The sequence below is a fragment of the Vipera ursinii genome (assembly GCF_947247035.1).
Source record: "Vipera ursinii genome assembly, chromosome: 1".
In the NCBI taxonomy this organism is placed as follows: Eukaryota; Metazoa; Chordata; class Lepidosauria; order Squamata; family Viperidae; genus Vipera; species Vipera ursinii.
The window spans coordinates 36,147,160-36,159,647 of NC_139512.1; the positions used below are offsets into that span (position 1 = coordinate 36,147,160).

At 42.6% G+C, this 12,488-nt stretch overlaps 1 protein-coding gene across 1 annotated transcript in view; it reads left to right on the top strand.

Moving 5' to 3' along the window:
- Positions 1-2,627: 2,627 nt before the first annotated feature.
- The window catches only part of DEGS2 (delta 4-desaturase, sphingolipid 2), a gene marked incomplete at both ends in the record, with an annotated part of 56,597 nt that continues 46,736 nt past the window's right edge, over positions 2,628-12,488 (top strand). Inside the window, one exon of the mRNA XM_083353619.1 lies at positions 2,628-2,709. Coding sequence (XP_083209745.1) covers positions 2,628-2,709 — 82 coding nt within the window. The remainder of the gene's footprint in view (positions 2,710-12,488) is intronic.

Here is a 12,488-nt window from a genome sequence, read left to right on the forward strand (position 1 = left end):
GGAACGGCTGATAGAGGCAGCAGCAGTTCTGTGTTTTCCCCCCGTGTGTGTGTGTGTCAGACGTGCTGGAATGGCTGGTAGGGAGACGGTGGTCTGGCATCCTCCCCACCCCTGTGTGTGTGTCGGGCCCATGGGGCTCAACACAGAGAGAGACGCAAATGCCGGACTGCTGCCACCTGTACCAGCAGTTCCCTGTGGGTCCGACTCTCTCTCTCTCTCTCTCTCTCTCTCTCTCTCTCTCTCTCTCTCTCTCTCTCACACACACACACACACACACACACACACACACACACACACACGAGGGGGAGAAACAATGCCGGACTGCCGCTGCCTCTACCAGCTGTTCCCCACGGGTCCGAAACACACTTACATGCACAAGGGGGGGAAACAACACCGGACCTCTGCCTCCCTAGCAGACCTCACCTGTGGGATGTGCTGCCAGGAAGCCTGGTGGCCTGATGAGTGGACCGGGGCCCATCAGCTGAGGCCAGGCAAGCTTCAGGATGCTGCCAGAGTCAACGAGCGGTACGGTGCAGTTTTGACATCGTCAGCACAGCCAGAGCACAGAGGAGCCAGTGGAGGCAGGCCAGCGCCGGGGTGAGGCGTCCCTGTGGCTCGCAGCTTGCAGCACCAGCAGGGAGAGGGATGAACCAGCATGGCAGCTGTGGGGAGAGGAATCCTCGGGGGCCGCGATTAAGAGTGAAAGAAGTCGGTGCGGAGCTGCAGGAGGCGGTGGCTCACCGGTAAAACTAACAGACTTGGAGGCGTTGTGGTTGGCCTTTCAAGGCACCCCAAACCTTCATTGACTTCCATGGGGACACTTGGCAATGAAGGGGCCAATTGGGGCCAATTGAAACCATTGCTGGATGACTTTGAGTGGCACAGAGAGACACAGAGAGATGCAAACATGTCTCCACAGGAGAGGCAGCAAGGGCAGGAGACAAGGAGGAGGCGGCGGTGGCTCTCTGGTAAACCAAAGGTCTTGGTCTCTCTTTCTCTCTCTCTCTCTCTCTCTCTCACACACACACACACACACACACACAGAGAGAGAGAGAGAGAGAGAGAGAGAGAGAGAGAGAGAGAGAGAGAGAGAGAGAGAGAGAGGAGAGAGAACTCCTCGCGGTCCCTGCTTGCCAGCCGCTGCATTCAACTTTTATTTGCTTGGTAGACTGGGGAGAGAGGCGTTCCCCTGATTCTTTCCACTCCTGCCGTGGCGATTTCTGAGAGCGGGGAGCAGCTGCCTGCTGGGCAAGCCCCAAAAGCTTTCTTCCTCTCCCCGATCTTGCCTTTCTTGCTCACCCTCTGATGTAGGCTTCTGCTGGGTTTCCTCAACCTCCCCCTGCCCTTTTTATTTTAATCCCACCACCGCCTCCCTCTTTCACAAAGCCTCGGAAGATTTGCCACAGCAGCTCCTTCTCCCCATCAGCCTCCTCCTCCACTCCCTTGGAACCTTCACGCCAAAAGGCGGAAAGAAGAAAGTTCCAGAGAGGGAAACCGCAGGGCGGGGGGGGGGGAGCAGTCTTTTCTGAGGGGAGGAATAGCCAGGATGGCAGAGCCATCCATAGCAGAGGTGGACGGGGGCAGGGCTGGTGCATGTCTTGTCTTAGGCTCACATTTTACAGCATGCACACATTTTACAGCTCCCAGGGTTTTTTTTTTGGGTGACGGAACCGGTCCCGACAGGCTCTTTCACTGTTTCAGGTTGCTGACCCCTGCCCTATACTATACCTGTACATTTGGTTTTTCTTGCCTAAATGTAGAACCTTTTTTCACCGTTGAATTTCATTTTGTTAGATAGCGCCCAGTGTTCAGTATTTTATTCTAATTCCATTTTAAATTGTATTTTATCAAATTCCATTTTAAATTGCTTTTATCAAATTTTAGTAACAATTTGTTGCTGGAACTTTACACTTTGATATGACCCAAGGGCTAATCAATAAAAACTACTACTACTACTACTTCTTCTTCTTCTTCTTCTTCTTCTTCTTCTTCTTCTTCTTCTTCTTCTTCTTCTTCTTCTTCTTCTTCTTCTTCTTCTTCTTCTTCTTCTTCTTCTTCTTCTTCTTCTTCTTCTTCTTCTTCTCATACGCACGCACACGCGCGCGTGAGAGAGAGAGAGAGACCATGTTCCTCCAAAATTGCCCAGCCCAAGAGCCTCCTGCTTGGTGTGGACCAGGACCAGTTGCTCTAAAGCAGAGGTCTTCAAACTTGGCCCTTTTATGACTTGTGGACTTCAACTCCCAGAATTCCTCAGCTAGTGTGCCTGGCTGAGGAATTCTGGGAGTTGAAGTCCACAAGTCATAAAAGGGCCAAGTTTGAAGACCCCTGCAACGGTGAACGTTCACCATCCTGCGCCTAAGGAAGCCGGCGGGCTCGGACCAGCCAGCGAAGGCGGCAGCAAATGGTTGCGCCGCGCCGGCTCTCCTGAATCCAAAGTGGAAACTACCGTAACTCCGTTCGGAAAACCAAGTGAGCTGGGCAGCTCTCGGAGCTCGGTGGCTGAAGCGGGCGAGGGCGGGGCGGGGCGGGGTCTGTTTCCAGACTGCTCCGGGCTGATATAAAGTGCCTGGCTGGGGCGCGCTTTTCTGTTCAGCACCGGAGGCGAGCCTGCTTAGCTTGGCGCAGGGATGGGCAACCGGGTCACCCGCCGGGATTTCGAGTGGGTTTACACTGACCAGCCCCATACGCAACGGAGGAAGGAGATTTTGGGTAAGTTAGGACTAAGACAATGGCTTAACGTTTCGAAAAAACCGAAAAGGGCGCTTCTTCTGGAGAGGTGGAGGCGCTCGTCCACCTTTCTTAAAAGTGTTGCAGTTTATTCCCAGTTGGCGGCCGGTTCGATCGCTTGGGAGGACAAGTGAGCGCGGCTGGATTTCTCTTTCCCCTCCTTCCCCCCCCCTTGCAAATTCTGTAATCGAATTTGTCTTCTGGTGCCTGTGAAGAGCCTTAATAATTTCCTCAGCATCAAGGAGGGACTGGTTTGCCGCGTCCCGTTCCAGGACATCTTTGCAGCTTCCCAACTAATACAGAATCCTGGATTCCTTATTCATGGACTGACCAGCTTCAAACCTGCTTAGTTGTATATCCTATGATGGGCTAGGTACTGCCGTTGCTCAGGATAATTTTTCCGGGTTAGGATATGTGTGTGTGTTTGTGTGTGTGTGTGTGTGTGTGTGTGTGTGTGAGAGAGAGAGAGAGAGAGAGAGAGAGAGAATCTGAGGCATCGAAATAGAGATGTTGACGACTTTAAGCCCTTTTCTAATATAGATTCTGCTTCCTTCACAGCTGAATCTGCAAAAGGATTGATCGTAATAAGGTGCTTTTTTGTGGACTATGGGGTAGCCAAGAGAACTCTAGTGGGCACAAGGATTCCTCTCTGTTGCGGTCATGCGAAACAACTAAACCTGCCAAGCTACTGTTAGCAAAATAATTAAAAATATATAAAGGAGTTACAACTGAGTCAGAGCTTCTCAGGGCACTTTTAGAAAAAAAAGGATTCCCTAATGTAGCAAGGCTGGTTTATTATCAGATTTTGAAAAAAAAGCAAAACAGCAGATACATTATCCCTTAAGGAACTATAACCCCCCTTTTTTTTTCTTATTTCCTCCTCAGCCCTTTAAAATGGACCATTTTAAAAATGGATCTAACCTTTCTCCCGCATTCTACTCTCCCTCTTTTTGGACTATTTTTGTCACAAATAAATTCCTTGATACATTTTGAAACCCTACTTTTATTATGTGAGATGATTACTGGATCTAGTTGAACAACACCAAAGGGTATAGATGAAATAATGATGGGGTTTGCTACCTTTTTAAAATAAATAACATGATTTCATTTTTATCCAGTCTTCTTCCTCCAGAAAGCTCATTATTCTATGCGGTTCTCAATCCATTTTGTTTTACTGCACAGAAGTTCTGGGGGGAGGGGTGATTCATCTGAATATTCATGGTCACCCAGCTAGGGATTAGACCAGGGATCCCCAACCCCCGTTCTGTGGACTGGTACTGGGGCGCAGCATGCCAGCAACCGGTCCACACAAACAAGCAAAGCCCCATCCATGGGATGCAGGCAGCACACAAACCATGCATTCTCCAGTCTGTGGAAAAACCTTTGTCCATGGAACTGGACCCTGGTGCCCAAAAGGTTGGGGATCTCTGGATTAGACCACAGGTCCTTCTCTGACTACTGGCACCATAGCTTCCCTTATCTTTCAGGTTAGATGACTACACACTATGCAGTCAAAGTCCTTTCTGAACTGGCACCAAGCCTGATTTTTTTTATTGATTGAAGGAGGGTTGTATAAATTCCTTTCACCTACCACCCATCTTTTTTTTTTTTATGAAGTCAGTTCTCCTTTGGTCCACCAAAAGGTATTGTGTAAAATTCCTGCCTGGGGCAACATCGTTAAACCATATTGTTTCCCAAGAGGCAACTCGTTCTCTTAATTCCATCTGCCTTATTTAGTAGGCAGAGGCATGTGTCAAAAATATTTATTTTGAAATGGATTGACTCAAATTCAAAATTCTGCATAGCGTCTAAGGCATATTCTATACCTATTGTGTGTCCAATCACTTGTCTCTCTTGGCTATATTGGAACCCCTTTTTATTTCTTACAGGCTTAAGTGAATGTAGCAGGGGGTTTGTAATTCTGGAAGGTTGTGTGCTGTTTGATTTGTGAAATAAGCTAATTTAGATTTCTCCAAGTATCTCACACATCATTCCCATCCTCTCTTGCTGACTGGAAGTGGTAGGAGTTTTAATCCTTTGTCTCTGAAGGGTGATAGGTCAAGGAAGACCAAGCTAAGTACTTAGGCTGTGTGTGGTAGATGATTGTGTAATGAACATGTTAAACAACATGTTACATAACCTAACCTAATAACGAACCCCTTCCTGAGACAGGAAAGTATATCAGAGGCTCATCTTCACTTTATCATTACCTGAGACTAAAAAGCAACGTGTAAATAAAACTTATTCACCTGCCCATCTTATTAAAGTAGTGCTTAAATCTGGCCTCATTAAATTGTGTGTTTTGGAGGCATTAAAGTCAAAAAGTCTGCCTGATGACTTCCTGCTAGAGCCAAACCAACTACTGTATACAGTAGGTGGTCCTTGACTTACAATCATTCATTTAGTGACAGCAGACTGAAAAAAGTGACTTAGGCTGCGTTTTCACACTTATGACCGTTGCAGCATCCCCATGCTCACATGATCAAAATTCAGGCACCTGGCACCTGGCATGTATTTAGAATAGAATAGAACTGGAAGGGACCTTGGAGATCTTCTAGTCCACCCCCCTGCTCAAGCAACTGAACCTATACCATTTCAGACAAGTGACTGTCTAGCCCAAGTGACTATAGTCACTCCTTAAAAGCCTCCAGTGATTTCTGAAGGCAAACTGTTCCTCTGGTTAATTCTCCTCCCTGTTAGGAAGTTTCTTCTTAATTCCAGGTTGCTTCTCTCTTGGTCAGTTTCCAACCACTGTTTCTCGTCCTGCCCTCTGTTGCTTTGGAGAATAAATCCCCTCTTCTTGGTGGCTGCCCCTCAAATACTGGAATATTGCTATCATGTCGCCCCAATCCTTCTTTTCTTTAGGCTAGCCAAACCCAAATCTTGCAGCTGTTTTTCAAGTTGCACTGTCCCGTGTGTGTGTGTGTGTGTGTGTGTGTGTGTTGTAACTTTTCCAGGAGGCTTCCAACAAGCAAAGTCAATGGAGGCAGCCAGATTCACTTAACGACTGCACGATTCACTTATTTGCAATGATTCACTTAACAATCATGATAAAATGGGGTCCAATTCACTCAACAACTGCCTTGCTTAGCAATGGAAATTTTGGGCTTAACTATGATAGTTAAGTCAGGGGCTACCTGCATCCATTTTAAGTTTTCAAAAAACAGTAGAGAAGCAACCTGAAAACTAATATCTGATCTGAGTTACTCTTCTCCCCTACATTAGAGGGTACTGGTACAGGGTTAGGGTTGAGAGCTTAAGTAATGAACGAGAGCTTCAAATTCAAAATATTTAATAGTAGTTTTATTAAATTTTACTATTAAAAAGATAAAAAAACTGGTTCAAAATAAAGAAAATGTATTGGATATATTTGCTATCTTTTAATTTGTTTTCCATTTCATTTTTTATTTCAAATATAGGATATCACATATAAAAAGAATAATTACAAACTCAGTAAAAAAAAGCCAAAAATTACAAGAAAAAAAGAAAAAAAGAAAGAACTGTTCACAGCATTCGTAGAATAGACATACATTGTCCACCCTGATTGAATGCTGAAAAATATATCTCAAGTGAATCTAGTATATTCCTCCCCCCTTACACAGTAGGGCTACAAATAATTATGGACCTTCTCGTCTAAATATATTTGATATATGACTATTTACATCACAGTTACTTAAGAAATATCTCAACTATAGAAATCTAATATATATCAATCAAGTCAACTCAATGTCTGTTAGTTATTAAAAAAAACTGTTAACTTATATCCCTCCAAAATAAAGTAATCTTCAAAGCCCTCTATTAACAATCCATTATTGTATTCAAGTTGCAGAAACTCCACAAATGGCTTCCATTGTCTTATGAAATTGTCCAAAGTATTATCTCAAAGCAATGCAATGCAGTTGGTTTTGCCATCTCTGCCAATTCATTTTTTTTATTTTAAAAAAGTTTTTCCCCATATATTCAGTAATATTTATTCAACAAACATGCTGTCTGAGTTTACATTTGCTAATACATATTTGGTCATAGCAAACACTCTTTTCCAACAACCCAAGAGACGGCTGTACACATGGACATCACCAGATGGTCAACACAGAAATCAGATTGACTATCTGCTCTGCAGACAAAGATGGAGAACATCTATACAGTCAGGAAAAACAAGACCAGGAGCTGACTGTGGCTCAGATCATGAGCTTCCCATTGCAAAATTTAAGCTTAAACTGAAGAAAGTGGGGAAAAGCACTAGGCCACTCAGGTATGAACTAAATCATATCCCTGATGAATATACAGTAGAGGTGACAGATTTAAGGAATTAGATCTGATAGACAGAGTGCCTGAAGAACTATCGATGGAGTTTCGCTGTAATGTATTGGGTTTTTGTCTTACTAAAGAGTATCACATGGGGTCAATTGCTGGAAGGTTGTTTAAGCAGGGAAGCTGGCTAACGGCTCCCAGCTCCTCAGACAACCCGTCTCCAGTGCCGCCATTGGCTGCCTCTAGGACGGCAATAGGTTGCTTTAAGCCTATTGGCCACCACCTAGAGGCCAGGGTATAAATAGCTGCATTTGCAGCCCTGTTTCCCAGTTCAGTTCCTGCAACCAAATAAAGAATGATTCTTGCTAAACTCACTCGCCTCGTCTCGTCAATCAAGCAACGAACCCAGTATATAACATTCGCAACATTGTACAAGAAGTAGCAACTAAAACCATCCCCAAAAAAAAGAAATGCAAGAAAGCAAAATGGCTGTCTGAGGAAGCTTTGCAAATAGCTGAGGAAAGAAGGGAAGCGAAAGGCAAGGGAGAAAAAGAAAGATACACCCAGTTGAATGCAGAATTCCAGAGAATAGCTAGAAGTGATAAGAATGCCTTCTTAAATGAACAATGCAAAGAAATAGAAGAAAACAATAGAATAGGGAGGACCAGAGATCTCTTCAAGAAAATTGGAGAGAGAGAGAGAGAGAGAACTCATGCACAGCAGCCTCTATTTCTTTTTAATTAAACTCTTCAATTAAGTTGCCCCCCTCGCGTGCATGCACATGTACGCGCACACATTTTGCCACTCCCAGTGTTTTTTTTCCTCTGGGAGACAGGTCTAAGTGGCTCTTTGAGTGTTTAAGGTTGCCAACCCCTGGCCTGGGGGAACATTGTCCATGGGGTCGTGATGAGTCAGACACGACTTTGCAACTAACAATACATATGTTTACATTTCCAATATCTATCTGACATGTTTTTAAAAATTTTTGCTAATCTTGCTTGTGGCAAGTGCCATCTGTAATGTTTGCAGCAGGTTCCCGGTATAGAAAGAGGACAGCAGGCTTCAACTCAAAAAGCTGTTTATTGCCTCACAGGAACGACAAGCAAGTGTGAACCCCCCTTATATAGAGACGCCGGCGAGTCTCTATCCAATCCCAGCCTTAGGATATTTCCCACCGTTTCGGTTTCCTCCAATCCGCACGGACCGTGTGCGCAGCTGTCAGATTCAGCTATCAACTGTAGCCGCTTGTGGAGCTGTCATCGGAAACCGCGTGTGTGGCTGTCAGCTGTCAAAAGAGCTGTCACTTGCATTTCTTACATTGAACAGTGTTTAAACTCACATATATTACACCATCTATAGAACATTTTATATAAATTTTCTTTGTAGGAAGTTGACATTGTCAGTTTGTAATTTCTTTCCCATAAATTTTGCCATTATTCTAATTCTATATTATAACCAAAATTTTTCACTCATCTTATCATTGTTTTTTTAACTTGTTCGCTTTCCACTTTCAAAGTTAATAGAAAATTATACATTTTCTTAATTAGTTTTGGTCTGAATGTATGAATTCACTTAAGTATCTTTTCAGTGTCTGTCATTGTTGAAGTAAAAATTTTATAATCCACATTCAGTAACGACATCGGTGTATAATTTTTTATCTGTCTCAAATCTGAGTCTTCTTTTGGTATTAAGGTAATATTTGCTTCTATCCATGTATTTGAGAGTTTAACCTCCACCAAAAGTTTTGCAAACATCTTTCAACAGTTTACTTAATCTATCTTGTAAAGCTTTATATACTGTAATTCTGCCAGTAGTTTATCTGCCCTGGTGTTTTCTCATTTTTTGTTTCCTTGTGGCCTCTGTTATTTCCATCATTGTTATTTTTTCCTCTAACATAATCTTACAGGTTTCTGGAATTTTTGGAAGGTTATTTTCTTCCAGATATTGGATCATTCTCTCTCTTGGAATTTCTTCTACAGTATGTCATATAGTTTCTTGTAATATTCTTTAATTATCTTTTTTTATTTTTTCATTTTTAAATTGTAGACAACCTTTTTCATCTACTAAATTATTTATCATTTTCTTCTCCTTCTGTTTTTTTAAGTTTATAAGCTAACCATCTTCCTGGTTTATTTGCATTTTTTTTTAAAAAAAATGTTTTGCTCTTTTTATTTGCTGTGCCAATTTTTCTGAATCCAACAGATTTAGTTTGTGTTTTATTGTTTCCATTTCTCTTTTCAGAATTTTCTTTTGCGGATTCATTTGCAGTTCTGATTCTAGTTTTTCAAATTTTTCTCTTAATAGTATATATTGCTGTCTTTTCTGTTTCTTTGTTTTTTTGCCATGTATGTTATAGCTATATACCTTTAAAGTATGCATACTTTGGCTGTACCCCATACATTTTGTAATGTTGTATCTTCTTTTTTATTTTCTTTGAAGAAAAACTCCATTTCCTTTTTTGCTAGTTCTATAAATTCTCTTTCTTTTAATATAGATTGGTTCAAAGTCCATCTTGATTTTTTGGTATTCCTCTCCATGTCACTTTTAAGGGGTTGTGATCTGTCCATGAACTTAGTTCTACCTCAGTTTCCTGCATACTTGTCCTCAGTTCAGATATCATCCAAATCATGTCAATTCTGGATCAGGATTTAGGACTGTTTGATTAAAATGTGTATTGTAATTTTCCTAGATTGATTTCCCTCCAAACATTTGTAATCCAATTTCTTCTATCATGTTAACAAAAAATCTTTTTCTTCCACTTTTTCCTGTTTTGCTACTTTTATAGTCTAATGTTCCATCTACTCTACTATTACATTGAAGTCTCCTACTAAGCAAATATTTTGATACTCCATTTCTGTTATTTTTCTATGGAGATTTTGATAAAATTCTTCCCGTTTATTATTTGGTGTGTAGATTACTACCAACAATTTTTGTTTTTGATGTAGATATATTTCTACCATCACAATTCTTCCATCTGAATAAATCATTTTAGAATCTATTGTCTCTTTCATATATACGGCTACACCTCTTTTTTTCTGTTGTTCTGAAAGCTGGTGAAAAGGCTTTTTATTCTCTCTCCAGAGAATAAACTTCCTACCTCACTCTCCCTCCTCTTGGCTTGTCTCTCCAGAAAAGAGAAAATAAAATCTTCTTCCCCCAGTCAATCTCCTCTTCCCCTTTAAAAAGCCCTCACCGAGAGCCCCGCCCCACTCTCAGCCAGCGCCGATTCCTCCAACTCCCCTCTCCGCTACACTTTCCCCCTTCCTTCTCTCATTCTCATCTCTTTCCTTCCTCCACGCTAAGGAAGGGGTGATGGGAGGGAGAGAGATTGCCAGCGCTGCCATGTTTCCCCTGGTCTTGCTATCCTGTGTGTGTATGGGGGGGGGTCTGTCCCAGTGAATGGAAAGCCTCATGGCTGTGAGGCAGGAGGTGCTAGTGGGGGGGGGGGGCGGTGCTGATCTACAACCTGTTTGCATCCATCAAAGCCAGAATGCACTCAGCCTAAGATCGACTGGAACCAGTAAGGAGCTGCCTCGCCACCTCTGCCATGCTCCCCGTGTGTGTGCACAGGAGACGGCAGTGCTGGCGTCCTGGGTGAAATCAGCCTGCAAGACAAGACAGCCAGCAGGGATGCTGGACTCTGTGCACGCACCCAGGACAGGGCTGCCCTGTGGATTTAAGGCTGGGCGTGTTCTGGCTTTGATGGACGCAACCAGGTTGTAGATCAGCGCCCGGTTAGCCTGGGCTAGGCCGAGGTGCATCTGACCAGTCCTTTGCTCTTTCCAGAGCAGGTCCCCGGGCTGGAGGGAACCACATTTCAGGCCAGATCTGGGCCGCTGGCCTTGTGTTTGACATGTCTGCTTTATACATGCTTGACAGTCTGTCTGGAGTCAAATGGCATTGGTACATCATTTTACATCATTTTGTAAAAGTTTGCTTTCAAACTGTAATTCAAAGTAAACTTTAATCATTAGCCCACACATTTTTTCCATTGATCCAGCATTCTATTATGACCAAAGTTTTTCACCCATTCTACCATACAGTCCTTAATATATTCATCTTCCAGTTCATCCTAATTAACATTTTATAGACTTTGAAAATCAAATTCCCCAGAACATAAACTCAGTTTCAATTCTGATTTGTCTCCAGTAAAAACAAAGCCTTTTATCCAGTTTAAATATTCTATAATAATTAAGTCAAACACAATTAAATCCATCACTTACTAACTGTGGCCCCATTTTTAACTTAGGTTTCTCTTCCCATATCAATAGATCATGATATGTCATCCTTTTTTATTCCTTTAACATCTCCTTCCTGTTCAGCGGTGATAGCCATAATGGTACCTTAGTAACCAATATAATAATAATAATAATAATAATAATAATAATAATAATAATAATAATAATAATAATAATAATAATAATAATAATAAGAAGAAGAAGAAGAAGAAGAAGAAGAAGAAGAAGAAGAAGAAGTAGTTGTTGGAAGGGACCTTGGAGGTCATCTACTACAACCTGCTCAGGCAGGAAACCCTATACCATTTCAGACAAATGGCTGTCCAGTCTTTTCTTAAAAACTTCCAGTGTTGGAGCATTCACCACTTCTGGAGGCAGGTTGTTCCACTGGTTAGTTGTTCTAACTGTCACGAAGTTTCTCCTTAGTTCCAGGTTGCTTCTCTTCTTGATTAGTTTCCATCCATTGCTTCTTGTCCTGCCTTCAGGCATTTTGGAGAATAGCTTGACTCTCTTCTTTGTGGCAGCCCATGAGATATTGGAACACTGCTATCATGTCCCCCCTTACCCTTCTCTTTGTTAAACTAGACATACCCAATTCCAGCAACCGTTCCCTATATGTTTTAGCCTCCAGTCCCCCAATCATCTTTGTTGCTCTTCTCTGTACTCTTTCTAGAGTCTCGACATCTTGTTTACATCGTGGTGACCAAAACTGGATGCAGTATTCCAGGTGTGGCCTTACCAAGGCATTGTAAATGGTATTAGTACTTCACATGATCTTGATTCTATCCCTCTGTTAATGCAGCCTAGAATTGTGTTGGTTTTTTTGGCAGCTGCAGCACACTGCTGGCTCATATTGAAGTGATTGTCCACTAGGACTCCGAGATCCCTCTCACAGTTACTACTACTGAGCAAGGTACAACCTATACTATACCTATGCATTTGATTTTTCCTGCCTAAATGTAGAACCTTGCTTTTTTCATCATTGAATTTCATTTTGTTAGATAATGCCCAGTGTTCGAGTCTATCCAGATCCTCCTGTATCTAAAGCCTATCTTCTGGAGTATTGGCTATTCCTGCTAGCTTGGTGTCTTCTGCAAATTTGATGAGTTCCCCATTTATCCCCTCATCCAAATCGTTGATGAAGATGTTGAAGAGCACTGGGCCCAGAACAGAGCCCTGGGTCACCCCAGTACACACTTCCTTCCATGTAGATGCAGTTCCATTGAGGAACCACAGGCCGAGTACGGCCGGTTAGCCAGCTACGAATCCATCTGG